General features: G+C 52.0%; 1 protein-coding gene across 1 annotated transcript; it reads right to left on the bottom strand.

Moving 5' to 3' along the window:
• Nucleotides 1–22,552, bottom strand: PLVAP (plasmalemma vesicle associated protein). Its single transcript, XM_007995720.3, has 6 exons — nucleotides 22,110–22,552; nucleotides 13,717–13,813; nucleotides 12,905–13,617; nucleotides 8,360–8,420; nucleotides 8,114–8,195; nucleotides 1–942 (listed from the first exon to the last, which is right to left on the bottom strand). Exons 1-6 carry the CDS (start codon nucleotides 22,476–22,478, stop codon nucleotides 936–938), a joined length of 1,329 nt encoding a protein of 442 aa, XP_007993911.1. The 5' UTR covers nucleotides 22,479–22,552; the 3' UTR covers nucleotides 1–935.
• Nucleotides 22,553–23,592: the final 1,040 nt, after the last annotated feature.

The raw sequence follows: 23,592 nt of genomic DNA, 5'->3' as shown, positions 1-23,592 counted from the left end.
GTCTTTGAAGGATTTACTAATATTTATTAAGTGCCACCAACATTTCAACGGGCCACAGGCAGGGCTGGGAGTGGGCGGAGAAGGAATGGCTCCCCTCCCGACAGCAGGTGACCCTCACCCCCAGATCAGGGCCCCAATGGGGGCCTGGAAACACTCACACTCAAGAAGCGGAGGTGAATAGCTTCCTGTTCTCACCTCCGGGTACAGGCACTGGGGGTGAGGAAGTGGCTGGGAGGCAAGGAAGCTGGAGGAGGGGAGGTGCTGGGGCCCAGGGCTGTGCGGGAGGGGGTGGGATGCTGTGGGTACCTTGGCCCGTGTGCCAGGGTCGGGGGGACGTGACACTAGGTGAGAATTGGGTAGAAAGAGTGTGTGAAAGGACATGCGGGCATGTGATGTTGGTGCCATATCTATAGGTGACGTTGTGACGGTGTGTGTTGTCACTGTGTCTGTGTATGACATCATCACCATCTGTGTGATGCCATCGCCGCCTCTATGTGACATTGACATGACGTGCGACGTCAACGTGGCCCGTGACGTCATTGCTGCATCTTATTGTGACGTCATGCCACGCCCCCCATGTCTGTGTGTGACGTGCGCATCTGCGCGACGCCATCGCTGAATCTCTTCGTGACCTCTACATGGCCGCGTGACGTCTACATGGCCACGTGACGCCATCACCACGGTGATATGTGACGTCAGCGCCAGGTCTTGCGTGACGTCATCTCCGCAGCTGTGTGTTCTGGGCGAGGGATCTTGAGGCGCGGGTGCGGGTGTGAGAGAATACTAGGGGTTTGCATGCAGGGAGTTGTCTGATGGTGGCCCTGGGTGGTTGGGGGCGGCGGGAGGGGGTTGTGTCGGGCGCTGTGAGCATCTCACTGCATCCTCCGCAAACCGCCGAGTCGGGCCATCCCTTGGTCCTCAGGCCTGGAACCTCCTCAGCCACTAGGGCAGGAAGGGGATAGTAACACAACAGAGTGTCAGACAGAGGGAAGGGCAAACCTCGCCGGGCCCTGGAGGCTCGTCCTCAGTGGGGGCACAACATCCTGGGGACCCCGGCCCTGCCTCCTCCCACCCTGGGCCCCTACTTGTTCCTCAGGACCCCAGGGCTCCTTCAGGTTCAGCCTCGCCATGAAAGTCGCATGTGTTGAACCTCCCCAGGATGGTGAGACTGAGGTGTGTTCCTCCCCATTATACAGATGAAGATACTTAGGTTCAGAGTGGCCACTTCCAAGCCCCAAGCCTCTGCTACAGCTTGTTTGACTCTCCCCAGTGCCTCCCAACATTCTGGGAGTACTGAGAATTTACCCCAAAGCCTCCGCTCCCCCAGACACCTACGCTGGTTGCCAAGGTAAGGCTTCAGTCTCCCTCTTTTGCCTGCTCCTGCTCACACGTCCTCTGTGGCTCCCCAGTGCCCTCAGGACAAAGTCCAAGCCTTACGACATGGCATTCAGGGCTCCACCCCTCTGCCCCTCCCAGGCATCCCCATCAGGGACTCCTACTATGCCAAAGACCCAACAATTCCAAGAGCCATCACACTGCTTCCGCACCCCCAGTCCCGCTGCCTTTGCACGAGTGGAGTTGTCTTGCTATCCGGGATGCCCTCCCCCTCCTGGGCCTGGCAGAGGTTCCTGTGAGGGGTCAGGGGTTGGCTCAGAGGCTGTTTCCTGCTGGGGGAGGAGGGGGCTGTGGCCAAGTCCCGCTTCCGCTGGTCCTCTCCCTTCCTTCCCCGGCTCTTCCCTGGGGCCCGAGCGGCCTCACGTTCCTTGGTTGGCTCTGGTCCCTGGCCCTGGCCCCGGCCCCAGACTCCATCCTCAACCAGCATTTACCCAGCTCTGGTCCCTGCTGCCAGCCTGCAAGGCTCCATCTTTCAGAGACGGAGGCATTGAAGCCCCCATCATTGCTTGAACTAGTGCAACCGCCTCTGTCCTGGTCCCCAGCTCCTTGTCCCCCAGTCTGTTCCCCAACAGTGACCAGAGGAACCTGTGGATGCTTGAACTGGGTCATGCACATCCCCCGTCTGCTCAGGTCCTCACAGCAGCCACAGACAGGGCTTGATCAGCTCCCATCACTTCCCTGTCCTTACCTCCTCTTCCTGTTCCCCTCAATCACTCCACTCCAGCCACACTGGCCTCCTCCCCTCAAACACACATGGCACAGTCCCACCTTGGGGCCTTTGCCCTGGCTGTGTCCTCTGTCTGGCGCACCCTTCCCGGAATCCCTCCATGGCTCCTCCCTCACCTCCTTTGGGTGTCTGCTTCAATATCACCTCCTCGGTGTAGCCTGCCCTATCTCTGGTAGAAAGTTCCAACCTTCTGACGCTTCCTGCCCCTTTCTCTGTCTCCCCATCACCAAAGGGCCCTTGAGTGACCCGTTCATCTGATTTGTCATCCATCTCTCCCACTAGACTGTGAGCCCCTTGAGGGCAGCGGTTTCTGTGCCTTGTTCCCAGCAGCTAGTACCATGCCCAGTTCCCAGCAGTTGCTCAATAAATACGGCTCGAATGGACAAACGAATCATGAGAGTCATAACAGGAACTTGAACAACATTAACCATGTGCCCGGCTCAGAGCCAGGCCTGGACTCCCATCTTAAGCCCATATGGCCAGGCGCGGTGGCTCACACCTGTAATCCCAGCACTTTAGGAGGCTGAGGCGGGCAGATCACCTGAGATCAGGAGTTCAAGACCGGCCTAGTAAACGTGGGGAAACCCCATCTCTACTAAAAATACAAAAAAATTAGCCAGGCGTGGTGGCGGGCACCTATAATCCCAGCTACTCAGGAGACTAAGGCAGGAGAATCGCTTGAACCTGGGAGGTGGAGGTCATGGTGAGCTGAGATCACACCACTGTACTCCAGTCTGGGTGGCAGAGTGAGACTCCATCTCAAAATAATAATAATAAAATAATACAATCTTTTTTAAAAAAAGCTCTTCCCATTGCAATTTTTGCCATATTCAGCCCCATTGCTCCTGGACCAAGATTTACTTAATATTTGCCCTTTAAAAAATGTTTTAGAGGCAGGGTCTTCCTCTGTCACCCAGGTTGGAGTGCAGTGGCGTGATCATAGCTCACTGCAGCTTTGACCTCCTCGGCTAAAGCAATCCTCCTGCCTCAGCCTCCCAAGTAGCTGGGACTACAGGTGCATGCCATCAGTTCTGGTTAATTTTTTTTTTTTTGAGATGGAATCTCGCTCTGTTGCCCAGGCTGGAGTGCAGTGGTGTGATCTCAGCTCGCTGCAACCTCCACCTCCCAGGTCCTGGTTCAAGCAATTCTCCTGCCTCAGCCTCCCGAGTAGCTGGGATTACAGGCACGCTCCACCATGCCCAGCTAATTTTTTGTATTTTTAGTAGAGACAGGGTTTCACTGTATTGGCCATGCTGGTCTTGAACTCCTGACCTTGTGATCCACCTGCCTCAGCCTCCCAAAGTTCTGGGATTACAGGTGTGAGCCAACATACCCAGCCATTATTGTCTTTATATCGTGTTTAAAGAAACTTACATTGATTTCCAAAGACACTCCGTCTCTACTACTTCTTTTTTGTTTTTTTTTGTTTGTTTGTTTTTCCTCTGCCTCATGTGATCATCAGGAAGGGACACTCAGTCTCATCAAGTAAAGGAAAGCTGGAGCACATACCACCAACAGAAAATGACTTTAAAATTTTCCATAGGCTGGGCACCATGGCTCATGCCTGTAATCCCAACACTTTGGGAGGCCAAGGCAGGCAGATTGCCTGAGGTCAGGAGTTCGAGACCAGCCTGGTTAACATGGTGAAACTCTGTCTCTACTAAAAAATACAAAAAATAACCGGGCATGCTGGCACGTGCCTGTAATCCCAGCTACTCGGGAGGCTGAGGCATGAGAATCGCTTGAACCCAGGAGACACAGGTTGCAGTGGTCAGAGATTGCACCACTGCACTCTAGCTTGGTGACAAAGCAAGACTCCATCTCAAAAGAAAAATAAAGATTTTTTTTCCATAAGAGCAAGACCTCGTGCTGAATCCCAGCTGAAGCGGGGTCCTCCGTCGGCCATCGATTTGGGAACATGGGAGATGCGCAAGTGTCTGGAAGCCGTTAGAGCAAGTAAATACCAGCTGAGACTTTGTCTATTTTATTTTTTTAAACTAAACACTATACTATATTGATGAGGATTTTATTTTTTCTCTCTTAGAGATGAAGACTTGCTATGTTGCCCAGGCTGGCCTTGAACTCCTAGACTCAAGCCATTCGCCCTCCTCAGCCTTCTAAAGTGCTAGGATTACAGGCATGAGCCACTGCGTCCCGCTAAAATGAGATTCATCAAGGCTTAGAAGGAACAAGAGTGGACCAGGTGTGGTGGCTCACACCTGTAATCCCAACACTTTGGGAGGCCAAGGTGGGTGGATCACCTGAGGTCGGGAGTTCAAGACCAACCTGACCATGGAGAAACCCTGTCTCTACTAAAAATACAAAATTAGCTGGGCATGGTGGCGCATGCCTGTAATCCCAGCTGCTTGAAAGGCTGAGGCAGGAGAATCACTGGAACCCAGGAGGTAGAGGTTGCGGTGAGCCGAGATCCGGCCATTACACTCCAGCCTGCGCAACAAGAGCGAAACTCCGTCTCAAAAACAAAAAACAAAACAAAACAAGAAAGAATAAGAGTGGAGGCCAGAGGGGGTGGCTTATACCTGTAATCCCAGCACTTCGGGAGGCTGAGGAGGGCAGATTGCTTGAGGCCAGGAGTTTGAGACCAGCCTGGCCAACATGGTGAAACCCCACAATTTTTACAAATTTTGTAAAAAAAGATACAAAAATTTGGTGTGATGTGTATACTCCTGTAATCCCAGCTACTCAGGAGGCTGAGGCAGGAGAATTGCTTGAACCTAGGAGACGGAGGTTGCAGTGAGCTGTGACTGCGCCACTGCACTTCAGCCTAGGGGACAGAGTGAGACTCCATCTCAAAAAAAAAAAAAAAAACACACAAGGCCGGGCGCGGTGGCTCACACCTGTAATCCCAGCACTTTGGGAGGCCGAGGTGGGCGGATCACAAGGTCAGGAGATCAAGACCACGGTGAAACCCACTCTCTACTAAAAATACAAAAAATTAGCCAGGCGCGGTGGCGGGCGCCTGTAGTCCCAGCTACTCGGGAGGCTGAGGCAGGAGAATGGCATGAACCCCGGAGGCGGAGCTTGCAGTGAGCCGAGATCGCGCCACTGCACTCCAGCTTGGGGACAGAGCGAGACTCCGTCTCAAAAAAAAATAAAAATAAATAAATAAATGAATAAATAAAATTCCAGTGACTCTCCCCAAGTTGCCCAGTGAACCCAGAGCAGACAACCCCAGCCCACTTGCCCCCAGCGTCTCTCAGGGGAAGGCGAGTCAAGGGCAGAAGCCAGCAGGCCAGAGGCCCTTCCTGCAACCGTGAGGAGAGAAGGAGGCAAGATTCAGGCTTAAGCACACATTGTTTTCTCAGCAGATGGACGTCATTTTGGGGTAAACAATGTCAAGAGCTTCCCCGGTTCTCAGCCGAGGCCCTGACAGTCCTGGGCTGGGAGCCCGGGCCTGGCCCTGATTCTCCACTGTGTGACCCCGGGCTGCTCACTTCCCTGGGGCCTCAGTTTCCTCCTCTGAGAAGTGGGGATAATAATAGAACCTCCTTCCTTGCCATGAGGGCTTTGGGCCAAGATGGAGAGAGGAAAATTGTGTTTGCTTGGAGTGGGGAATCTCCTCACCTTTTTGTTTCCCTCCCTGTGGGCTGCTCAGGGCTGAGAACTGAGCCATCTAGAGCAAAGGGGTTGAGAGACAGCTTGGCAAGGGAGTGAGCTCCCTGTCGGAGAGGGAATGCAAGAAGGAAAAACAAAAAACAAAAAAAAGAAGAGGTGGAAATGGAGGTGGACATGCTGTATCCTGGGGAGTTGGCAGCAAAGCTTTCGGAAATCTACTTGGCCAGAAATCGCGTATTATCCCTCTGAGGCTGCAATAGACCCAGATTGACAATAGCCCTGTGGCAAAATGGTCATAGGCACAGTGTTTGGGGTCAAAGGGATCTGACTTAAAGTCCTGGTGCCTTCCTGAGCCTCGGGTCCTAAACTGCAAATGGCAGTGCCAGCCCTGACTCCGTCAGTGGTGCAGCAGGACCCCAGAGAGAGCACAGGCAGTTCTTGGGGCGGTGGCCTGAGTCACCATCCCTGTGACGCACAGGCCGCCCTCTGAGAAGTGACTGACTCTGGGAGGAGGCCAGGGGCACAGGCCTCAAGCCATGACCTGAGTGTGTGCCAGGAGCCCCTGTTGCTTCCTACAGAGGCCCCTAGCCCCTTGCTCTGGCCATTTTTGGATGGCACCTTGCAATTGGCAAAGCATTTCCAGGCCCTTGACTTCAGAGACTGTCTTTTTTTTTTTTTTTTTTTTTCCCAAGACAGGGTCTCACTCTGTCTCCCAGGCTGGAGTACAGGGATGCGATCTTTGCTTTCTGCAGCCTCCACCTCCTGGGCTCAGGCGATCCTCCCACCTCAGCCTCCTGAGTAGCTCGGACTACAGGTGCACACTGCCACACCTGGGTAATTTTTGTATTTTTTGTACAGAGGGGGTTTTACTATGTTGCCCAGACTGGTCTTGAACTCCTGGACTCAAGCTATCTTCTCACCTCAGCCTCCCAAAGTGCTGGGATTACAGATGTGAGCCAGTGCCTAGTTGAGACTCTTTTTTTTTTTTTTGAGACAGAGTCTCTCTTTGTCACCCAGGCTGGAGTGCAGTGGTGTGATCTCGGCTCACTGCAACCTCCACCTCCCGGGTTCAAGTGGTCCTTCTGCCTCAGCCTCCGGAGTAGGTGGGATTACAGGTGCCCACCACCACACCTGGCTAATTTTTGTATTTTTCTTTTTTTTTTTTTGTTAGTAGAGACAGGGTTTCACCATGTTGGCCAAGCTGGTTTTGAACTCCTGAGCTCAGGTGATCCACCCGCTTCGGCCTCTCAAAGTGCTGGGATTACAGGCGTGAGCCACCGTAACTGGATTTTTTTTTTTTTTTTTTTTTTTTTTTTTTTGAGATGGAGTCTCACTCTGTTGCCAGGCCGGAGTGCAATGGCACGATCTTGGCTCACTGCAATCTCCGCCTCCCGGGCTCAAGTGATTCTCCTACCTCAGTCTCCCGAGTAGCCGGGACTACAAGCGCCCGCCACCATGCCCAGCTACTTTTTGTATTTTTAGTAGAGACGGGGTTTCACCGTGTTGGCCAGATGCTCTTGATCTCTTGACCTTGTGATCCGCCCGCCTCAGCCTGGGATTACAGGCGTGAGCCACCGCACCTGGCCTCTTTTTTTTTTTAATCTGAGACAGAGTCTCACTCTGTTGTCCAGGCTGGAGTGCAGTGGCATGATCTCGGCTCATTGCAACCTCCGCCTCCCAGGTTCAAGCGATTCTCATGCCTCAGCCTCCTGAGTAGCTAGGATTCCAGGCATGCGCCACCATGCCCAGCTGAGACTCATTTTCTAGAAATTAAAGGTCAGGAATCACTCCTGGATGCCACTCCCCACTCTCTTCCTTTGCTCATTACCTTCCCTCACCCCTATCCAGCTTCCAGGCCTTTGACCTGGCTGTTCCTGCTGCCTGGAACACGGTTCCCCCTGCTTTCCTTGAGGCCAGCTCCGCATGCTCCAGCTCCTCCTCACCAAGGCTCTCTCTTGCCTGTTTGGGGTCCGATGGCCTGGGTTCGTGTCTCAGTTGTGCTGTGCTCCCTGGGGTACAATGCATGCCCTCTCTGTGCCTCACTCTCCTCATCTGGAAAGTGGGTAGAATAGTAGTTTGCCCTACTATTGTTGTTTAGTTGTGAAGATTACATGAATTAATCTTGCAAAGTACTTAGAACGGCGTGGGGCTCACAGTAGGTGCCTAATACTTGTAGGCTCCTTGGTAGTCCCATCATGACACTGTCTCACCCACTACTCAGGGAGTTTCGTGAGGACAGAACTGGGTGTGTCTTGGATACTGCTGTGTCCCTTATGCCCAACCATACACGTATACAGCAAGTGCTCAATTAAGGAAGAAGCAAGTGTGAGATCAGCCTCCCTCCACCCTCAGTCCTGGTCCTAGCTTTGCCCACAGCCCTAAGACTGAACAACTGCAGCCTGCCTAGTGCCTTACCTCGATGGGGCTACAGGGATGCCTGCAGGGGGCCTCTGGGACTCCAGGATCTTCCTCTTGAACTCCTCCAGGCTAGCTGGGTCTGTGGAGGGAGGGAGAGGTGAGGCTTGAACTATAGCTTCAGTAGCCCCTGCCCCTGGGCTAGGGATGGGCTGGCAGCCCAGGGGAGTTGGAGAGTTGGGCTGGGGTGGGGTTTGAGGTGGAAAGGGGCCCCTCCCCTACCTGGCTCTGTCTTTTGTCACTCACCGATGGTCTGGGGGTTGGGGACAGGGCCCATGGGCCGTGGCACTGGTATAATCGGCTGCGACTGTGAAAGAAAGATGGAGGGAGGTTGGTAGAAGCCAGGGCTTCCCAGACAGGCTTCTGCCCTTTTTTTTTTTTTTTTTTTTGAGATGGAGTTTCGTTCTTTTTGCCCAGGCTGGAGTGCAGTGGCGTGATCTTGGCTCACTGCAAACTCCGCCTCCCAGGTTCAAGCGATTCTCCTGCCTAAGCCTCCTGGGTAGCTGGGACTACAGGCACGCGCCAATATGCCTGGCTAATTTTTTGTATTTTTAATAGAGGTGGGGTTTCACTATGTTGGCCAGGCTGGTCTCGAACTCCTGACCTCAGGTGATCCACCTGCCTCGGCCTCCCAAAGTGCTGGGATTACAGGCATGAACCACTGCGCCCAGCCGGGTTCTGCCCTTTCATGCCCGTCAAGACCAGTGTCTCTAAAGTCCTTCCAGGGCAGCGTAACAGACCCCATGAAGAAAAACACACATGGTCATGAACATAGAATCACCTGCACCCACCACAAGACTTCAGATGGCTTGGGGACTTGTGGGACTGCTCACCTCAGCAGTCCCGAGGCCCCATGCTGCAGAGCTGGCCTACCCCTATCTCCATCAGAGCCTCAGGGTGAATCCAGGTCCAACCCATGACCCCATCGGAGTCTACTCACCCACCACAGCCCCCTTCAGACTGAAGTCAGCCTACCCTGTAGACCAACTGGACCCCGATCCTAAATGCCACCCCTGGAATATCCCTGAGCCAATCCCCCAAAACCTGAAATCCAAGGCCAGTTCTGAACTCAATCACCTAAAATCTGATCCCAACATGAAAAGTCAGTCTCACTTAGAATCAAGCCCCAACCTAAACCCAATCCTAATTATAAACTGGATCTGACCGTATCTTCAGATCTCATTCTGACTTCAACCATTCTCTTGACCCAACCACTATGAAAATATCCATTTCCGGCAGGGCGTGCTGGCTCACGTCCGTCATCCCAGCACTTTGGGAAGCCGAGGAGGGCGGATCCCCTGAGGTCAGGAGTTCGAGACCAGCCTGGCCAACATGGTGAAACCCCATCTCTACTAAAAATACAAAAAAAAAAAAATCAACCAGGCGTGGTGGCAGGCACCTGCAATCACAGCTACTCAGGGAGGCTGAGGCAGGAGAATCACTTGAACCTGGGAGGTGGAGGTGGCAGTGAGCTGAGATTGCACCACTGCACTCCAGCCTGGGCGACAGAGCGAAACTCTGTCTCAAAAAAAAGGAGAGAAAATATCCATTTCCCCAGCCCCAGCCCTGGCCTCCACCATGCCCTCCTACAAACACTTGTGCAATGTCATGCTCAACACCCACTCAACCCCAGACCCCAGCCTCTACCCAGCTCCCATCCTAAACCCACACTCAGTTCCAATCCCAACCCAAACTTCACCCTAATTCTAAGGCCCTATAGAGCCCCTGATATTAACCCGAAACCGTCCTAAGCTGGTCAGTTACCCCAAATCCACCTCAACCCAGTTCCACCCCAAGATTGGCATCTACCCCAGATTTTACTCTCAACCCAGCCCTGATCGTCACTCAACCCCAATGTCTCCCCAGCCATAACCCAGGGTCACCCAATCCTTCAACTCAACTCCAAGCCCACTCAGCCTTCCACCAGTCACCCTAAACCAACCCGAGCTCAACTCCTAACCCATTGTCAATACCAATCCCTATGTCAATGCCAGTGAAATCTGAAATTCACCCTTGGCTGCAACCTTTAAGCATCTCTAGATGCACCAGTCACCTCCAACTACCAGAGCCTCAAATCCGACTTCAGTGCTTCAACTCAGTCCCAAAGCAAATGAGATCCTAGATCATTCTTCACCCAACCTCACCCCCTACAAGCATCCCTGACTCAATTTGCAAGCTTTTCTCACCATCCAAATTCCAAATTCAACCCCGTTCTAAAATCAACGAAATCCTAAGTGAAATCCTAACTTTAACTCAAGTCAACTCTAGACACAGCAGTGACCAACAACTCATCTCAGCCCAACTTAAACACGAGTTCAACCTTCACATCAACTCTTCCTCTAGGCATCCTCACCCCAGTATCACTCCCAACGCTAAACCAACTCCCCTGGTTCCTCAACTCAACTGAAATACAGGATTTTAACTCTGACCCTAACCCCAATCCCAATCCCAACAGTAGAATAATCCACCAGCTCCCTACACTCAAACCCAGCCTGAATTCTTTCACTTTTCTTTTTTAGGATTTGGAGCAGATTTTATTTTATTTTAGATTTAGTGGGGACGTGTGCAGGTTTGTTACACTGGGTATATTGCATGATGCAGAGGTTTGGGTTTCTTTTTTTTTGAGACAGAGTCTTGCTGTGTCACACAGGCTAGAGTGCAGTGGCGCGATCTGGGCTCACTGCAACCTCTGCCTCCTGGGTTCAAGCGATTCTCATGCCTCAGCCTTCCAAGCAGCTGGGATTACAGGCGTCTGCCACCAAACCTGGCTAAGTTTTGTATTATTAGTAGAGACAGGGTTTCACCATGTTGGCCAGGTTGGTCTCGAACTCCTGACCTCAGGTCATCCACCCACCTTGGCCTCCCAAAGTGCTGGGATTACAGGTGTGGGACACTGCACCCAGTCATAGAGGTCTGAGTTTCCAATGGTCTCATTGAACAAGCAATGAACTCAGTACCCAAAATGTAGGTTTTTAACCCTTTCCTGCCTCCCTCCCTCCCTTTCCCATTTTGGAACCCCAGTGTCTGTTGTTCCCATCCTTGTTTGTACCTAATATTTTGCTCCTACTTATAAGTGACAGCATATGGTATTTGATTTTCTGTTTCTGCATTAATTCTCTTAGGATAATGACCTCCAGTTGCATCCGTATTGCTGAAAAGGACATGATTTCCTTTTTTTTTTTTTTTTTTTTTTTTTTAGATAAGGTCTTGGTCTTTCACTCAAGCTGTAGTGCAGTGGTGCAATTCCGGCTCACTGCAGCCTCAACCTCCTGGGCTCAAGCAATCCTCCCACTTCTCAGCCTCCCAAGTAGCCAGGATTACAGGTGTGTGCTGCCACACCTGGCTTTTTTTTTTTTTTTTTTTTTTTTTTTTTGAGACAGACTCTTGCTCTGTCGCCCAGGCTGAAGTGCAGTGGCATGATCTTGGCTGACAGGTTCACACCATTCTCCTGCCTCAGCCTCCTGAGTAGCTGGGACTACAGGCGCCTGCCACCACACCTGGCTAATTTTTTTTTGTATTTTTAGTAGAGATGGGATTTCACCATGTTAGCCAGGATGGCCTCAATCTCCTGACCTCGTGATCCACCCGTCCCGGCCTCCCAAAGTGCTGGGATTACAGGCGTGAGCCACTGCACCTGGCCTAATTTTTGTATTTTTGTATTTTTTTTTTGTAGGGATGGAGTTTTGTGTTTTGTTTGTTTGTTTGAGACAGAGTTTTGCTCTGTCACCCAGGCTGGAGTGCAATGGTGTGATCTTGACTCACTGCAACCTCTGCCTCCTGGGTTCAAGAGATTCTCCTATCTCAGCCTCCCGAGTAGCTGGAATTACAGACACACGCTGCCATGCCCAGCTAATTTTTTGTATTTTAGTAGAGGCGAGGTTTCACCGTGTTGCCCAGGCTGATCTCAAACTCTGAGCTCAGGCAATCCACCTACCTCGGCCTCCCAAAGTGCTAGGATTACAGGCGTGAGCCACCACACCCAGCCTGGGGTGGGGGGTCTTGCTATGTTGCCCAGGCTGGTCTGAACTCCTGAGTTTAAGCTATCCTCCCACCTCAGCCTCCCAAAGTGCTGGGATTACAAGTGTGAGCCACCATGCCCAGCCAGCCTCAATTCTTAATCCTTCCTCAATGTCATTCCTAATTCCAAACTCTACCCCAATCCTAATGCCAACAAACTTCTCCATCCACATGACTACAATCCTATAACCATCCGTAGAGTGGATAGCCACCAACGGGTCATCACAGCATCCATCCTAAATCCGCCCTCCATGCCTCAACTCAACCCAAACCCAAAGGCAACAGAAATTCTAGATCCACCCCCTCACCCAACCCTAGACCCAATATCCACCCTACCTCTAATTCCAGGTTTGTTTTTTTTTGTTTTTTTTGAGATAGAGTCCTGAGTAGCTGGGATTACAGGCACCTGCCACCATGCCCTGCTAATTTTTGTATTTTTAGTAAAGAAGGGGTTTCGCCATGTTGGCCAGGCTGGTTTCGAACTCCTGACCTCAGGCAATCCACCCGCCTTGGCCTTCCAAAGTGTTGGGATTACTGGCATGAGCCACTGTGCCCGGCACTCTAATTCCATTCTTAACCCTACACTCTTCGCAATGCCCATCCCCATTCCAAGCTCTATCCTGATCTTAATGCCTGATCCTAGAGAGTCGTAATTCACCCAGCCTAGAACAGGAAGCCATCCTCAAAGCCAACTCCAAGTTCAACGTCACCACCACCCCCTTGGCATCTGGACCTAACTCCACTGCAGCCTCCCTCTGGGGCCCGCATGCCCACCTTGGCCTTGATGCAGGTGTCCAGGGCCGAATTTCTGATGGCCAGCTCCATCCTGAGCTGCTCCGCCTCCCTCTTCTTCTCTTCCAGCTCCTTGGCCAGGTTGTCTCGTTCCTTCCGCAGCACCGCCTTCTCCTCCAGCGCTAGCTGAGTCTGCCGGGAGCATTCGGCTTGGAGCTTGGCCTCCCGGGCCTGAGCCTCCTTCTCCACTTTCTGTTTTGCCTCCTGACTGGCCTGCAGGCCCTGCTGGGCTTCCAGCTTCTGGCGTTGGAGGTCCGAGTTCTCGCGGGCCACGCGTTCGATACCCATCCGGAGGCTCCGGGCCAGCTCCTCCACCTTGGAGGTCATGAGGCTGGGCATGTGGTCGCAGGCTCTGCGGATGGAGGCCAATTCCGAGCCCAGGGGATGGTAGAGGTTGTAACCCAGGTTGTCCAGGCTGCGTGGGATAATGGAGTCCCTCCACAGGTTACGAAGATCCATCTCAAACTTGTCCTTGTCCAGGGGCAGGCAGAGGGCTTGAACCTTTCGCAGTTGCTCCTCGGCCAGCTGGCGCTCTTGATGCTGCAGCGCCCGGGTTTTCACACATTCAGCCAGCTGTTCCTCCACTATGCGTTTGTTCAGCAGCACGCTTTCCTTATCCTTAGTGCAAACGGTCTTTTCCTTGACTATCTCCACCTCCAGCGTCTTCACCTTCTGATTCAGCATGAGGAGCAAGGCTAAGGAAACAGGACCAGGAGACCCAGGAAGATTGGGGGCTGCCGCAAGCACTGGGCGGGGAGTCTACCACCCCGGCTCCCTGCGGCCTTAGTACTCACCATCGCAGCTCTTGTTCATGTCTTTGAATTGTTCTCTGCATTGTTTCTCGCTCAAGATGATGGCAGCCATGTACCGCTGATTGTTCGTGTAGATGACCTGCCCGGAAGGGAGGGGAAGGGCGCAGGACAGAGCTTAGTGTCTTGCCCCCGGGACTGCCTGGACCCAGATCGAGCACCCTAGTGGCCGGAGTGAGCTGAATTCACAAGAGCACGGTCCCTTTATTGAGGGGATGTTGGAAGCCAGGTGTGGCAGCTCACACCTGTCGTCCCAATTACTCAGGAGGCTGAGGTGGGAGGATCACTCGAGCCCAGGAGTTTGAGACCAGCCTGGGCAATACAGCGAGATCCCCATCTCAATAAAACAAACAAACAAAAATAAATAAATAAAAATATAGTGGATATTTGTCTGATTTTCAAAAGCTTTTACAGTTACTACTATCTAGAAATAAAAAGACACAAAGTATAAATACATGCTACAACATGGATGAACTTTAAAAATATTACATCCACATTTATGGTCAACTGAATTTTTTTTTTTTTTTTGAGACGGAGTTTCATTCTTGTTGCTGTTGCCCAGGCTGGAGTGCAGTGGTGCAATCTCGGCTCACCGCAACCTCTGCCTCCCATGTTCAAGAAATTCTCCTTTCTCAGCCTCCCAAGCAGCTGGGATGACAGGGGCCTGCCACCACGACCCGCTAATTTTTTTGCGTGTTTTTGGTAGAGACAGGGTTTCATCATGTTGACCAGGCTGATCTTGAACTCCTGATCTCAGGGTGATCTGCCCGCCTCGGCCTCCCAAAGTCCTGAGATTACAGGCTTGAGCCACCGTGCCCAGCTCGTTTTTTTTTTTTTTTTTTAGACAAAGTCTCACTTTGTCACCCAGGCTGGAGTGCAGTGGCCCTATCTCAGCTCACTCTGCAACCTTGACCTCCCAGGCTCAAGCAATCCTCCTCCATCAGTCTCCCGAGGAGCTGAGACTACAAGTATGCGCCACCACTCCTGGCCAATTTTTTGTATTTTCCTTACAGATGGTGGTTTTACCATGTTGTCCAGGCTGGTCTGGAACTCCTGAGCTCAAAGGATCCATCCGCCAGGGCCTTCCAGCCCTAAATTTTTTTTTTTTTTTTTTTTTTTTTGAGACGGAGTCTGGCTCTGTCGCCCAGGCTGGAGTGCAGTGGCCAGATCTCAGCTCACTGCAAGCTCCGCCTCCCGGGTTCACGCCATTCTCCTGCCTCAGCCTCCCAAGTAGCTGGGACTACAGACGCCCGCCACCTTGCCCAGCTAGTTTTTTGTATTTTTTTAAGTAGAGATGGGGTTTCACCGTGTTAGCCAGGATAGTCTCGATCTCCTGACCTCGTGATCCGCCCATCTGGGCCTCCTAAAGTGCTGGGATTACAGGCTTGAGCCACCGCGCCAGGCCTTTTTTTTTTTTTTTTTTTTTAAGAAACGGGGTCTCACTCTGTTGCCCAGGCTAGTATACAGTGGAGTGATCACAGCTCATTGCAGACTCCACCTCCTGGGTTCCAGTGATTCTCCTGCCTCAGCCTCTCCAGTAGCTGGGACTACAGGCCTGTGCCACCACGCCTGGCTAATTTTGTATTTTTTAGTAGAGACAGGGTTTCTCCATGTTGGCCAGGCTGGTCTCAAACTCCCGTCCTCAGGTGATCCGCCCGCCTCAGCCTCCCAAAGTGCTAGGATTACAGGTGTGAGCCACCGCGCCTGGCCAAACTAAGTTTTGCATTTTTAGTAGAGATGGGGTTTCACCATGTTGGCCAGGCTGGTTTCAAACTCCTGACCTCAGGTGATCTGCCCCCCTCGGCCTCCCAAAGTGCTGGGATTATAGTCGTGAGCCACCTCTCCTGGCAGAAGTAGGGTCTTCAGAGAGGTAATTAAGTTAAGGTGAGGTCCTTAGGGTGGGCTCTAATCCAACATGGCTGATGTCCTTATAAAGAGAAGAGATTTGGACACAGAGACACGGACAGAAGGAAGACCAAGAGCAGACACAGGGAGAAGATGCCACCTGCAAGCCCAGTTAGAAAGACCTGGAACAGGCCGGCTGCGGTGGCTCACGCCTGTAATCCCAGCACTTTGGGAGGCTGAGGCGGGTGGATCAAAAGGTGGAGAGTTCAAGAGTAACCTGACCAAGATGGTGAAACTCCGTCTCTACTGAAAATACAAAAAAAATTAGCCGAGCGTGTTGGTGGGTGCCTGTAATCTCAGCTACTCGGGGGGCTGAGGCAGAGAACTGATTGAACTCGGGGAGGTGGAGGTTGCAGTGAGCCGAGATCACGTCTCTGCACTCCAGTCCAGCCTGGGTGCTGGAGTGAGACTCAGTCTCAAAAAAAAAAAAAAAAAAAAAAAAAGACCAGGAACAGATCCTTCCCTCACAGCCTCAGAAGGAACCAACACCGCTAACACTTTGATCTTGGTACCACCCAGTCTGTAATACCTTGTCATGGAAGCCCTAGCAAATTAATACAAATGCTAGCACCATCTCATGAGGCAAACAAGAGTCTTTAAAAAAAACAATCTTCTTTTTTTTTTTTTTATTGAGACAGGGTCTCTCTCCGTCACCCAGCCTGGAGTGCAGTGGCACGATCTTGGCACACTGTAACCTCCGCCTCCCGGGTTCAAGTGATTCCCCAGCCTCAGCCTCTTGAGTAGCTGGGATTACAGGTGTGCACCACTATATCTGGCTAATTTTTGTATTTTTAGTAGAGACAGGGTTTCACCATGTTGGTCAGGCTGGTCTCGAACTCCTGACCTCAAGTGATCTGCCCACCACCAGCCTGGCCAATATGGCGAAACCCCATCTTTGCTAAAATTACAAAAATGAGCTGGGCATGGTGGCGCATGCCTGTAGTCCCAGCTATTCAGGAGGCTGAGCCAGAAGACTCGCTTGAATCCAGGAGGCAGAGGTTGCAGTGAGGCGAGATTGTGCCACTGCCCTCCAGCCTGGGGAACAGAGTGAGACTCTGTTTCAAAAAAAAAAAAAAAAATTAAAATTAAAAATAAAGAAGATATGCAAATGACCAACAAGTATATCAAAAGATACTCAAAATCATTAGCCATTACGGAAATGCAAATCAAAACCACAGTGAGATGCCACTTCACACCCACGAGAGTGGCTATTTTAAAAACCCATAAAACCCCAAAATGAACAGTAACAGGTGTTGATGAGGATATGCGGAAATCAGAATTCTCAGACAGTACTAATGAGAATGTACAATGTTGCAACTGCTTTGGGAAAATCTGGCAGTTCCTCAAAATGTTAAACATAGTTACCACGTGACCCAGCAATTCTACTTCTCAGCATATACCCAGAGCAATGGAAACATATTCTCACATAAACTTGCCAGTAACGTCCACAGCAGCTCAATTCACAGTAGCCAAAAGGTGGAAAGAACCCAAATGCCTGTCAGCAGATGAATCGAGGCACAAAATGTGTTCCTTCCATACATAGAACGTGATTCAGCCATAAAAAGGAAAGAAGCACTGATCCGTGTTGCAATGTGTGTGAACCCCAAAATCATGATGTGCAAGTGAGAGAAGCCAGACACAAAAGGCCACATTGTGCGACATTCCATTGACATGAAATGCCCAGAACAGGCAAATTCATAGAGACAGGAAGCAGGTTGGTGGCTGCCAGGGGTTGGGGGAGGGGAATGGGGAGTGACTGCTGATGGGGATGTGGGTTTTCTTCTGGGAAGGTGAAAATGTTCTAAAATAATGTTCTAAAATGGATCATGGTGATGAATGTACAACTCTGTGAATGTACAAAAAATCATGAAATTGGCCGGGCGTGGTGGCTCACGCCTGTAATCCCAGCACTTGTGGGAGGCCGAGGCAGGTGGATCACGAGGTCAGGAGATCAAGACCATCCTGGCCAATACGGTGAAACCCCGTCTCTACTAAAAATACAAAAATTAGCCAGGCGTGGTGGTGGGCGCCTGTAGTCCCAGCGACTCGGGAGGCTGAGGCAGGGGAACTGCTTGAACCCAGGAGGTGGAGGTTGCAGTGAGCGGAGACCGTGCCATTGCACTCCAGCCTGGCAACAGAGCTAGACTCTGTCTCAAAAAAAAAAAAGGAAAAGAAAAAAGAAAAGACACCAGTTAGCCAGGTTCTGGTCTGAGAGGGGAGGCAGGGCTCTCATCTGAGGATCTGAGGGGGCAGGCAGGACCCTATTAGGAGGGTCTGAGGGAAGGGGCACAGTTGTGCCCTGGAGACTGAGGGGTGTTCCACCCCATCTTAGAGGGCTGAGATGAGACCCACCATACTCTGGGCATCTGGGGAGACAGTGCTTTGCCCTGGGGTTTTGGGGATGGAGACAGGGCCCTACCCCTGGGGCTCTGAGCGAGGGGGTTAAGGTGAAAGTATGGCCCTGCCATTAGGGGTCTGAGGTGAGGAGACCGAGTTCTGCCTTGCGCAGGTCTGAGGGGCTGAGCTTACCTTCCTGCCCAGTGCGGAGGGCTGGGCCGTCTGAGGTCCTACGGGAGGCCTGTCTTTGCCACTGCCTTGGCCTTGGCCAGCCAGGTCACCTCCTTGGAAGACCTCGAAGCTGCCTCTTCAGCCTTTCCTCACCCCACCCTCCCATCTCTCACCCACCTCACCCTTAAGGAGAGAGCCCCACACCTGCTCCCCACAATGTCTCAGGGCAGGCAGGACACCCCTAGGACAAAGTTGTGTCTGAGAACATGGGGATAATTGTCTAGTGTGTTTGACACAAGCTAGGGTGCGAGAGTGGCGCAAAGGTCTCCAGGAGACCCCAGATTTGCAGCTGTGACTGTGCCCAGAGAGCCCGCCTGTTTCTGACACTTCAAGAAAGTCAACTCCCCTCTCATGCCTTCACTTTCCTGCCTGCAAAGGGTTTAAAACTTCTGCTGTCCGGGCACAATGGCTCACTCCTGTAATCTCAGCACTTTGGGAGGCCAAGGCAGGTGGATCGCTTCAAGTCAGGGGTTTGAGACCAGCCTGGCCAACATGGTGAAACCCTGTCTTTACTAAAAATACAAAAATTAGCCGGGCATGGTGGGGCACACCTGTAATCCTGACTACTTGGGAGGCTGAGGCAAGAGAATTGCTTGAGCCTGGGAGGCAGCGGTTGCAGTGAGCCAAGACCTTCCACTGTACTCCAGCCTTGGCAACAGAGGGAGACCCTGTCTCAAACAAAACAAAACAAAACAGCCGGGCGCGGTGGCTCACGCCTGTTATCCCAGCACTGTGGGAGGCTGAGGTGGGCGGATCACAAGGTCAGCAGATCGAGACCATCCTGGCTAACACGGTGAAACCCGGTCTCTACTAAAAATAGAAAAATTAGCTGGGCTGGGCGCAGTGGCTCACGCCTGTAATCCCAGCACTTTGGGAGGTCAAGGCAGGGGGATCACGAGGTCAGGAGATTGAGACCATCCTGGCTAACAAAGTGAAACCCCATCTCTACTAAAAACACAAAAAATTAGCCGGGTGTGGTGGCGGGCGCCTGTAGACCCAGCTACTCAGGAGGCTGAGGCAGGAGAATGGAGTGAACCCAGGAGGCCCAGCTTGCAGTGAGCCAAGATCGTGCCACTGCACTCCAGCCTGGGTGACACAGCAAGACTCCATGTCAAAAAAACCAAAACAAAACAACGAAAGCTTCTCCCTACTTCCTGGGATTTGGCAATGAGTTAATATTTCTAAATTCAACACGCAGCATACGGCAAATATGGACTGTTTATACGTGCTAGAATTGAATAGGAACAAAACACTCTGAACTTTTATTCAGTCCATCCTTTTTTTGTTTTTTTTTTTTCCATTCAGGATCTCACTCAGTCTCCCAGGCTAGAGTACAGTGGCACCATCTTGGCTCACTGAAGCCTTGACCTCCTGGGCTCAAGCCATCCTCCCACCTCAGCCTCCCAAGTAGGTGGGACTACTGGCATGCGCCACCATGCCTGGCTAATTTTTGTATGTATGTATGTATGTATGTATGTATGTATGTATGTATTTATCTATCTATTTTTAGACAGAGTCTCCCTCTGTCGCCCAGGCTGGAGTGCAGTAGTGAGATCTCGTCTTACTGCAATCTCTGCCTCCCAGGTTCAAGCGATTCTCCTACCTCAGCCTCCCGAGTAGCTGGGACTACAGGCACATGCCACCATACCAGGCTAATAATTTTTATACTTTTAGTAGAGACGGGATTTCACTAGGTTGGCCAGGCTAGTCTCGAATTTCTGACCTCAAGTGATCCACCCACCTCGGCCTCTCACAGTGCTGGGATTACAGGTGTGAGCCACTACGCCTGACCTATTTTTTTTTTTTTTTTTTTTTTGAGACAGAGTCTCGCTCTGTTGCCCAGGCTGGAGTGCAGTGGCTGGATCTCAGCTCACTGCAAGCTCTGCCTCCCGGGTTCACGCCATTCTCCTGCCTCAGCCTCCCGAGTAGCTGGGACTACAGGCGCCTGCCACCTCGCCTGGCTAGTTTTTTGTATTTTTTAGTAGAGACAGGGTTTCACCGGGTTAGCCAGGATGGTCTCGATCTCCTGACCTCGTGATCCACCGGTCTCGGCCTCCCAAAGTGCTGGGATTACAGGCTTGAGCCACCGCGCCCGGCCTGCCTGACCTAATTTTTGTACTTTTTGTAGAGACAATGTTTCACCATGTTGCCCAGGTTGTCTTGAATTCCTGGACTCAGGTGGTCCTCCTGCCTCGGTCTCCCAAAGTGCTGGGATTACAGGTGTGAGCCACTGTAGCCAGTCTTCAGTCACTACTTATTTGCAGCTAGTGTGTGCTGGCACATTCTGGGAGCTTTACGCATAGTAAGTTATGGGCTCAGGACTGCCAGTTAACACACAGGAAGAGAGTTAAACTTGGATTCCAAAAAGACAATGAATAATTTTTTCAAAATTATATCTCAAATATTGTATGGAATATACTTACAGTAAAAAAAAGAAAAAAAAGGTTGCTGGCTGGGAATGGTGGCTCATGCCTGTAATCTCAGCACTTTATGAGGGTGAGCCTAGGAGTTCCATACCAGCCTCGGCAACATAGTGAGATTCTGTCTCTAAAAAAAAGTTATCCAGGGCGCCAGGGCAGGACATGGCGGCTCATGCCTGTAATCCCAGCACTATGGGCGGCTGAGGGGGGTGGATCACTTGAGGTCTGGAGTTTGAGACCAGCCTGGCAAACATGGTGAAACCCCGTCTCTACTAAACATACAAAAATTAGCTGGTGTGGTTGTACGTGCCTGTAATCCCAGCTACTCAGGAGGCTGAGGCAGGAGAATCACTTGAACCTGGGAGGTGAAGGTTGCAGTGAGCCGAGTTCGTGCCACTGCACTCCAGCCTGGGTGACAGAGCGAGACTCCATCTAAAAAAAAAAAAAAATTGCCAGGTATGGTGGTGCCCACCTGTGATCTTAGCACTTTGGGTGGTCCAGGAGGGAGGACTGCTTGAGCCCAGGAGTTCAAGACCAGCCTGATCAACATAGCGAGACCCCATGTCTACTAAAAATAAAAAATGACCTGGGCATAGTGGCACGTCCATAGTGCCAGCTACTCGAAAGGCTGAGGCAGGAGGATAGCTGGAGCCCAGGATGTCAATGTTGCAGTGAGCTATGCTCACATCACTGTGCTCCAGCCTGGGTGACAGAGTGAGACCCTGTCTCCAAAAAAAAGAAAAGAAATTTAAAAAAAATTAGCTGGACGCAGTGCCTCACCCCGTAATCCCAGCACTTTGGGAGGCTGAGGTCAGAGGATTGCTTGAGCCCAGGAGTTCGAGACGAGCCTGGGCAACATAGTGAGACCTCATCTCTGCTAAAGATAAACATATTAGCTGGGTGTGGTGGCACATACCTGTAGTCCTAGCTACTCAGGAGGCTGAGGCAAGAGGATCACTTGAGCCCAGGAGATTGAGGCTGCAGTGAGCTATGATAGCCATTGCACTCCATCCAGCCCAGGATACAGATGGAGACCCTGGCTCTTAAAAAAAAAAAAAAAAGAAAAGAAAAGAAATCTGTCGGCTGGGTGTGGTGGCTCACGCTTGTAATCCCAACACTTCGGGAGGCCAAGGTGGGTGGATCACTTGGGGTCAGGAGTTTGAGACCAGCCTAGCCAACATGGTGAAATCCCATCTCTACCAAAAATACAAAAATTAGCCGGTTATGGTGGCACGTGCCTGTAATCCCAGCTACTCAGGAGGCTGAGGCAGGAGAATCACTCGAACCCAGGAGGCGGAGGTTGCATTGAGCCGAGATTGCACCGCTGCACCCCAGCCTGGGAGACAGAGCGAGACTGTGTCTCATAAGAAAATAGAATATTTGTCCTGTGATTGTCCCCCTCTCTTGGATGAGGAAACTCAGGCTCAGAGAGGTGAGGGGGCTTGCCCAGGGTCCCCAGGACAAGTGTCCTGCCCACAGCCTTACCCGGTCACCCTGGCACTGGCGGAAGCTGGCATTGATGCGGTCCAGGTCGCGGCGGGCACTCAGCAACATCTGCATGATGGCATCCTTGGCGCGGGTGGTGAGGTTGAGCTCCTTGGTCAGGTTGGTCTGGGAGGCTGTGAGCCCCAGGACCTGACTGTACAGGCCCTCGGCTCGGCGCTCAGTGGCCTGCAGGTTGGACTCCGTGCTCACGTGCACGTTGCCATAGACCATGAAGAGCACAAGCCCCAGGATGATGAGGAATTGGATGAGGGAGACGAAGAGGAAGAAGTAGCGCAGGTAATACCAGCAGCCCCGAGAGCTGCTCCCGGCCCGAGCGTAGGACCCTCCGTGCTCCATGGCCAGACCCATTTGCTCACTCCTGCCGTCTAGTGCACCGTCCCTGCTTGCCACCCGGCCTGCTCTGGCCCCCGCCTCGCAGGGGGGAGTGCTTATATTACTCCTCTTAATACTTCCTCTGCCTGGCTCCTTCCTGGCCCGGAGGAAACGGGGGCTGCGGGTTATCACAACACTCCCACTCTGGCTGTGAGAGGGCGGGGGTGGGGCTGGGGGCGCAGAGCCAGGGCACCGGCTGGACCCCTCTGATTAATGCTGGGTGGGGCGCTGGCTGGCTGGTCAGGCATTCTCGGCCTCTTTGAGCCTCGCGTTCGCCTGTACTTGGTGGCGGGTGCTGTTCTCAGTCCCTGCTGTGATTAGATCACTGAATCATGCCAGGTGTGTTACTGTCTCCCTTGGATGGCAGAGGAAACTGAGGCACAGGGAGGAGAAGGGGCTGCCTCAGGGTCTCACGCGGTTAGTTCAGGCGGCTTGACTTACCTTGAGACAGGCTGGCTACAGACGTGCACCCACTTCACTGGGGCGGTGCTGATTAAATGCCACAAAACGTGGGAAATGCGCCGGGCGCGGCGGCTCACACCTATAATCCCAGCACTTTGGGAGGCCAAAGTGGACGGATCACCTGAGGTCAGGAGTTCGAGACCAACCTGGCCACCATGGTGAAACCCCCGTCTCTACCAAAACTACAAAAATTAGCTGGGTGTGGTGGTGCATGCCTGTAATTCCAGCTACCCAGGAGGCTGAGGCAGAATAGTTGCTTGAACCCAGGAGGGGGAGGTTGCAGTGAGCAGAGATCGTGCCATTGCACTCCAGCCTGGGGTACAGAGTAAGACTATGTTTCAAAAAAACAAAAATAGTGTGAAACGCTTAGCTAGCGTAGGGATGGACAAGCAGTAGGTGATCAGTAATTGCACAGGAGGGCATCACGGAGGGCTGAGCCATGGATGGTGGTGGCGCTGGCTCCCTAAGCTCTGTCATTGCCCACAAAGCCCTGTTCACTTAGGTGCTCAATAAATGCTCCAGGAAACTGCAGCACAAGGAATAATGAAGAGCTCAATAATTTAGAGCTGGGAAGAGCTGGCTTTCCCTGTGAGAGCTTGGGCGGGAGGCCTCACATGACTGTGCCTCA

Source organism: Chlorocebus sabaeus, chromosome 6, assembly GCF_047675955.1.
Source record: "Chlorocebus sabaeus isolate Y175 chromosome 6, mChlSab1.0.hap1, whole genome shotgun sequence".
In the NCBI taxonomy this organism is placed as follows: Eukaryota; Metazoa; Chordata; class Mammalia; order Primates; family Cercopithecidae; genus Chlorocebus; species Chlorocebus sabaeus.
Note: the sequence above shows the minus strand (reverse complement) of the source record. Positions and strands in the feature narration are given on the sequence as shown.

Excerpts from the sequence above, each read along its gene's own strand:
- PLVAP (XM_007995720.3), bottom strand. The coding sequence starts at position 22,478 with ATGGGTCTGGCCATGGAGCACGGAGGGTCCTACGCTCGGGCCGGGAGC. Across the intron at positions 13,814-22,109 it reads GCCAGTGCCAGGGTGACCGG|GTCATCTACACGAACAATCA; the intron begins GTAAGGCTGTGG and ends CCTTCCGGGCAG. Across the intron at positions 8,421-12,904 it reads ACACCTGCATCAAGGCCAAG|TCGCAGCCGATTATACCAGT; the intron begins GTGGGCATGCGG and ends TTTCTTTCACAG.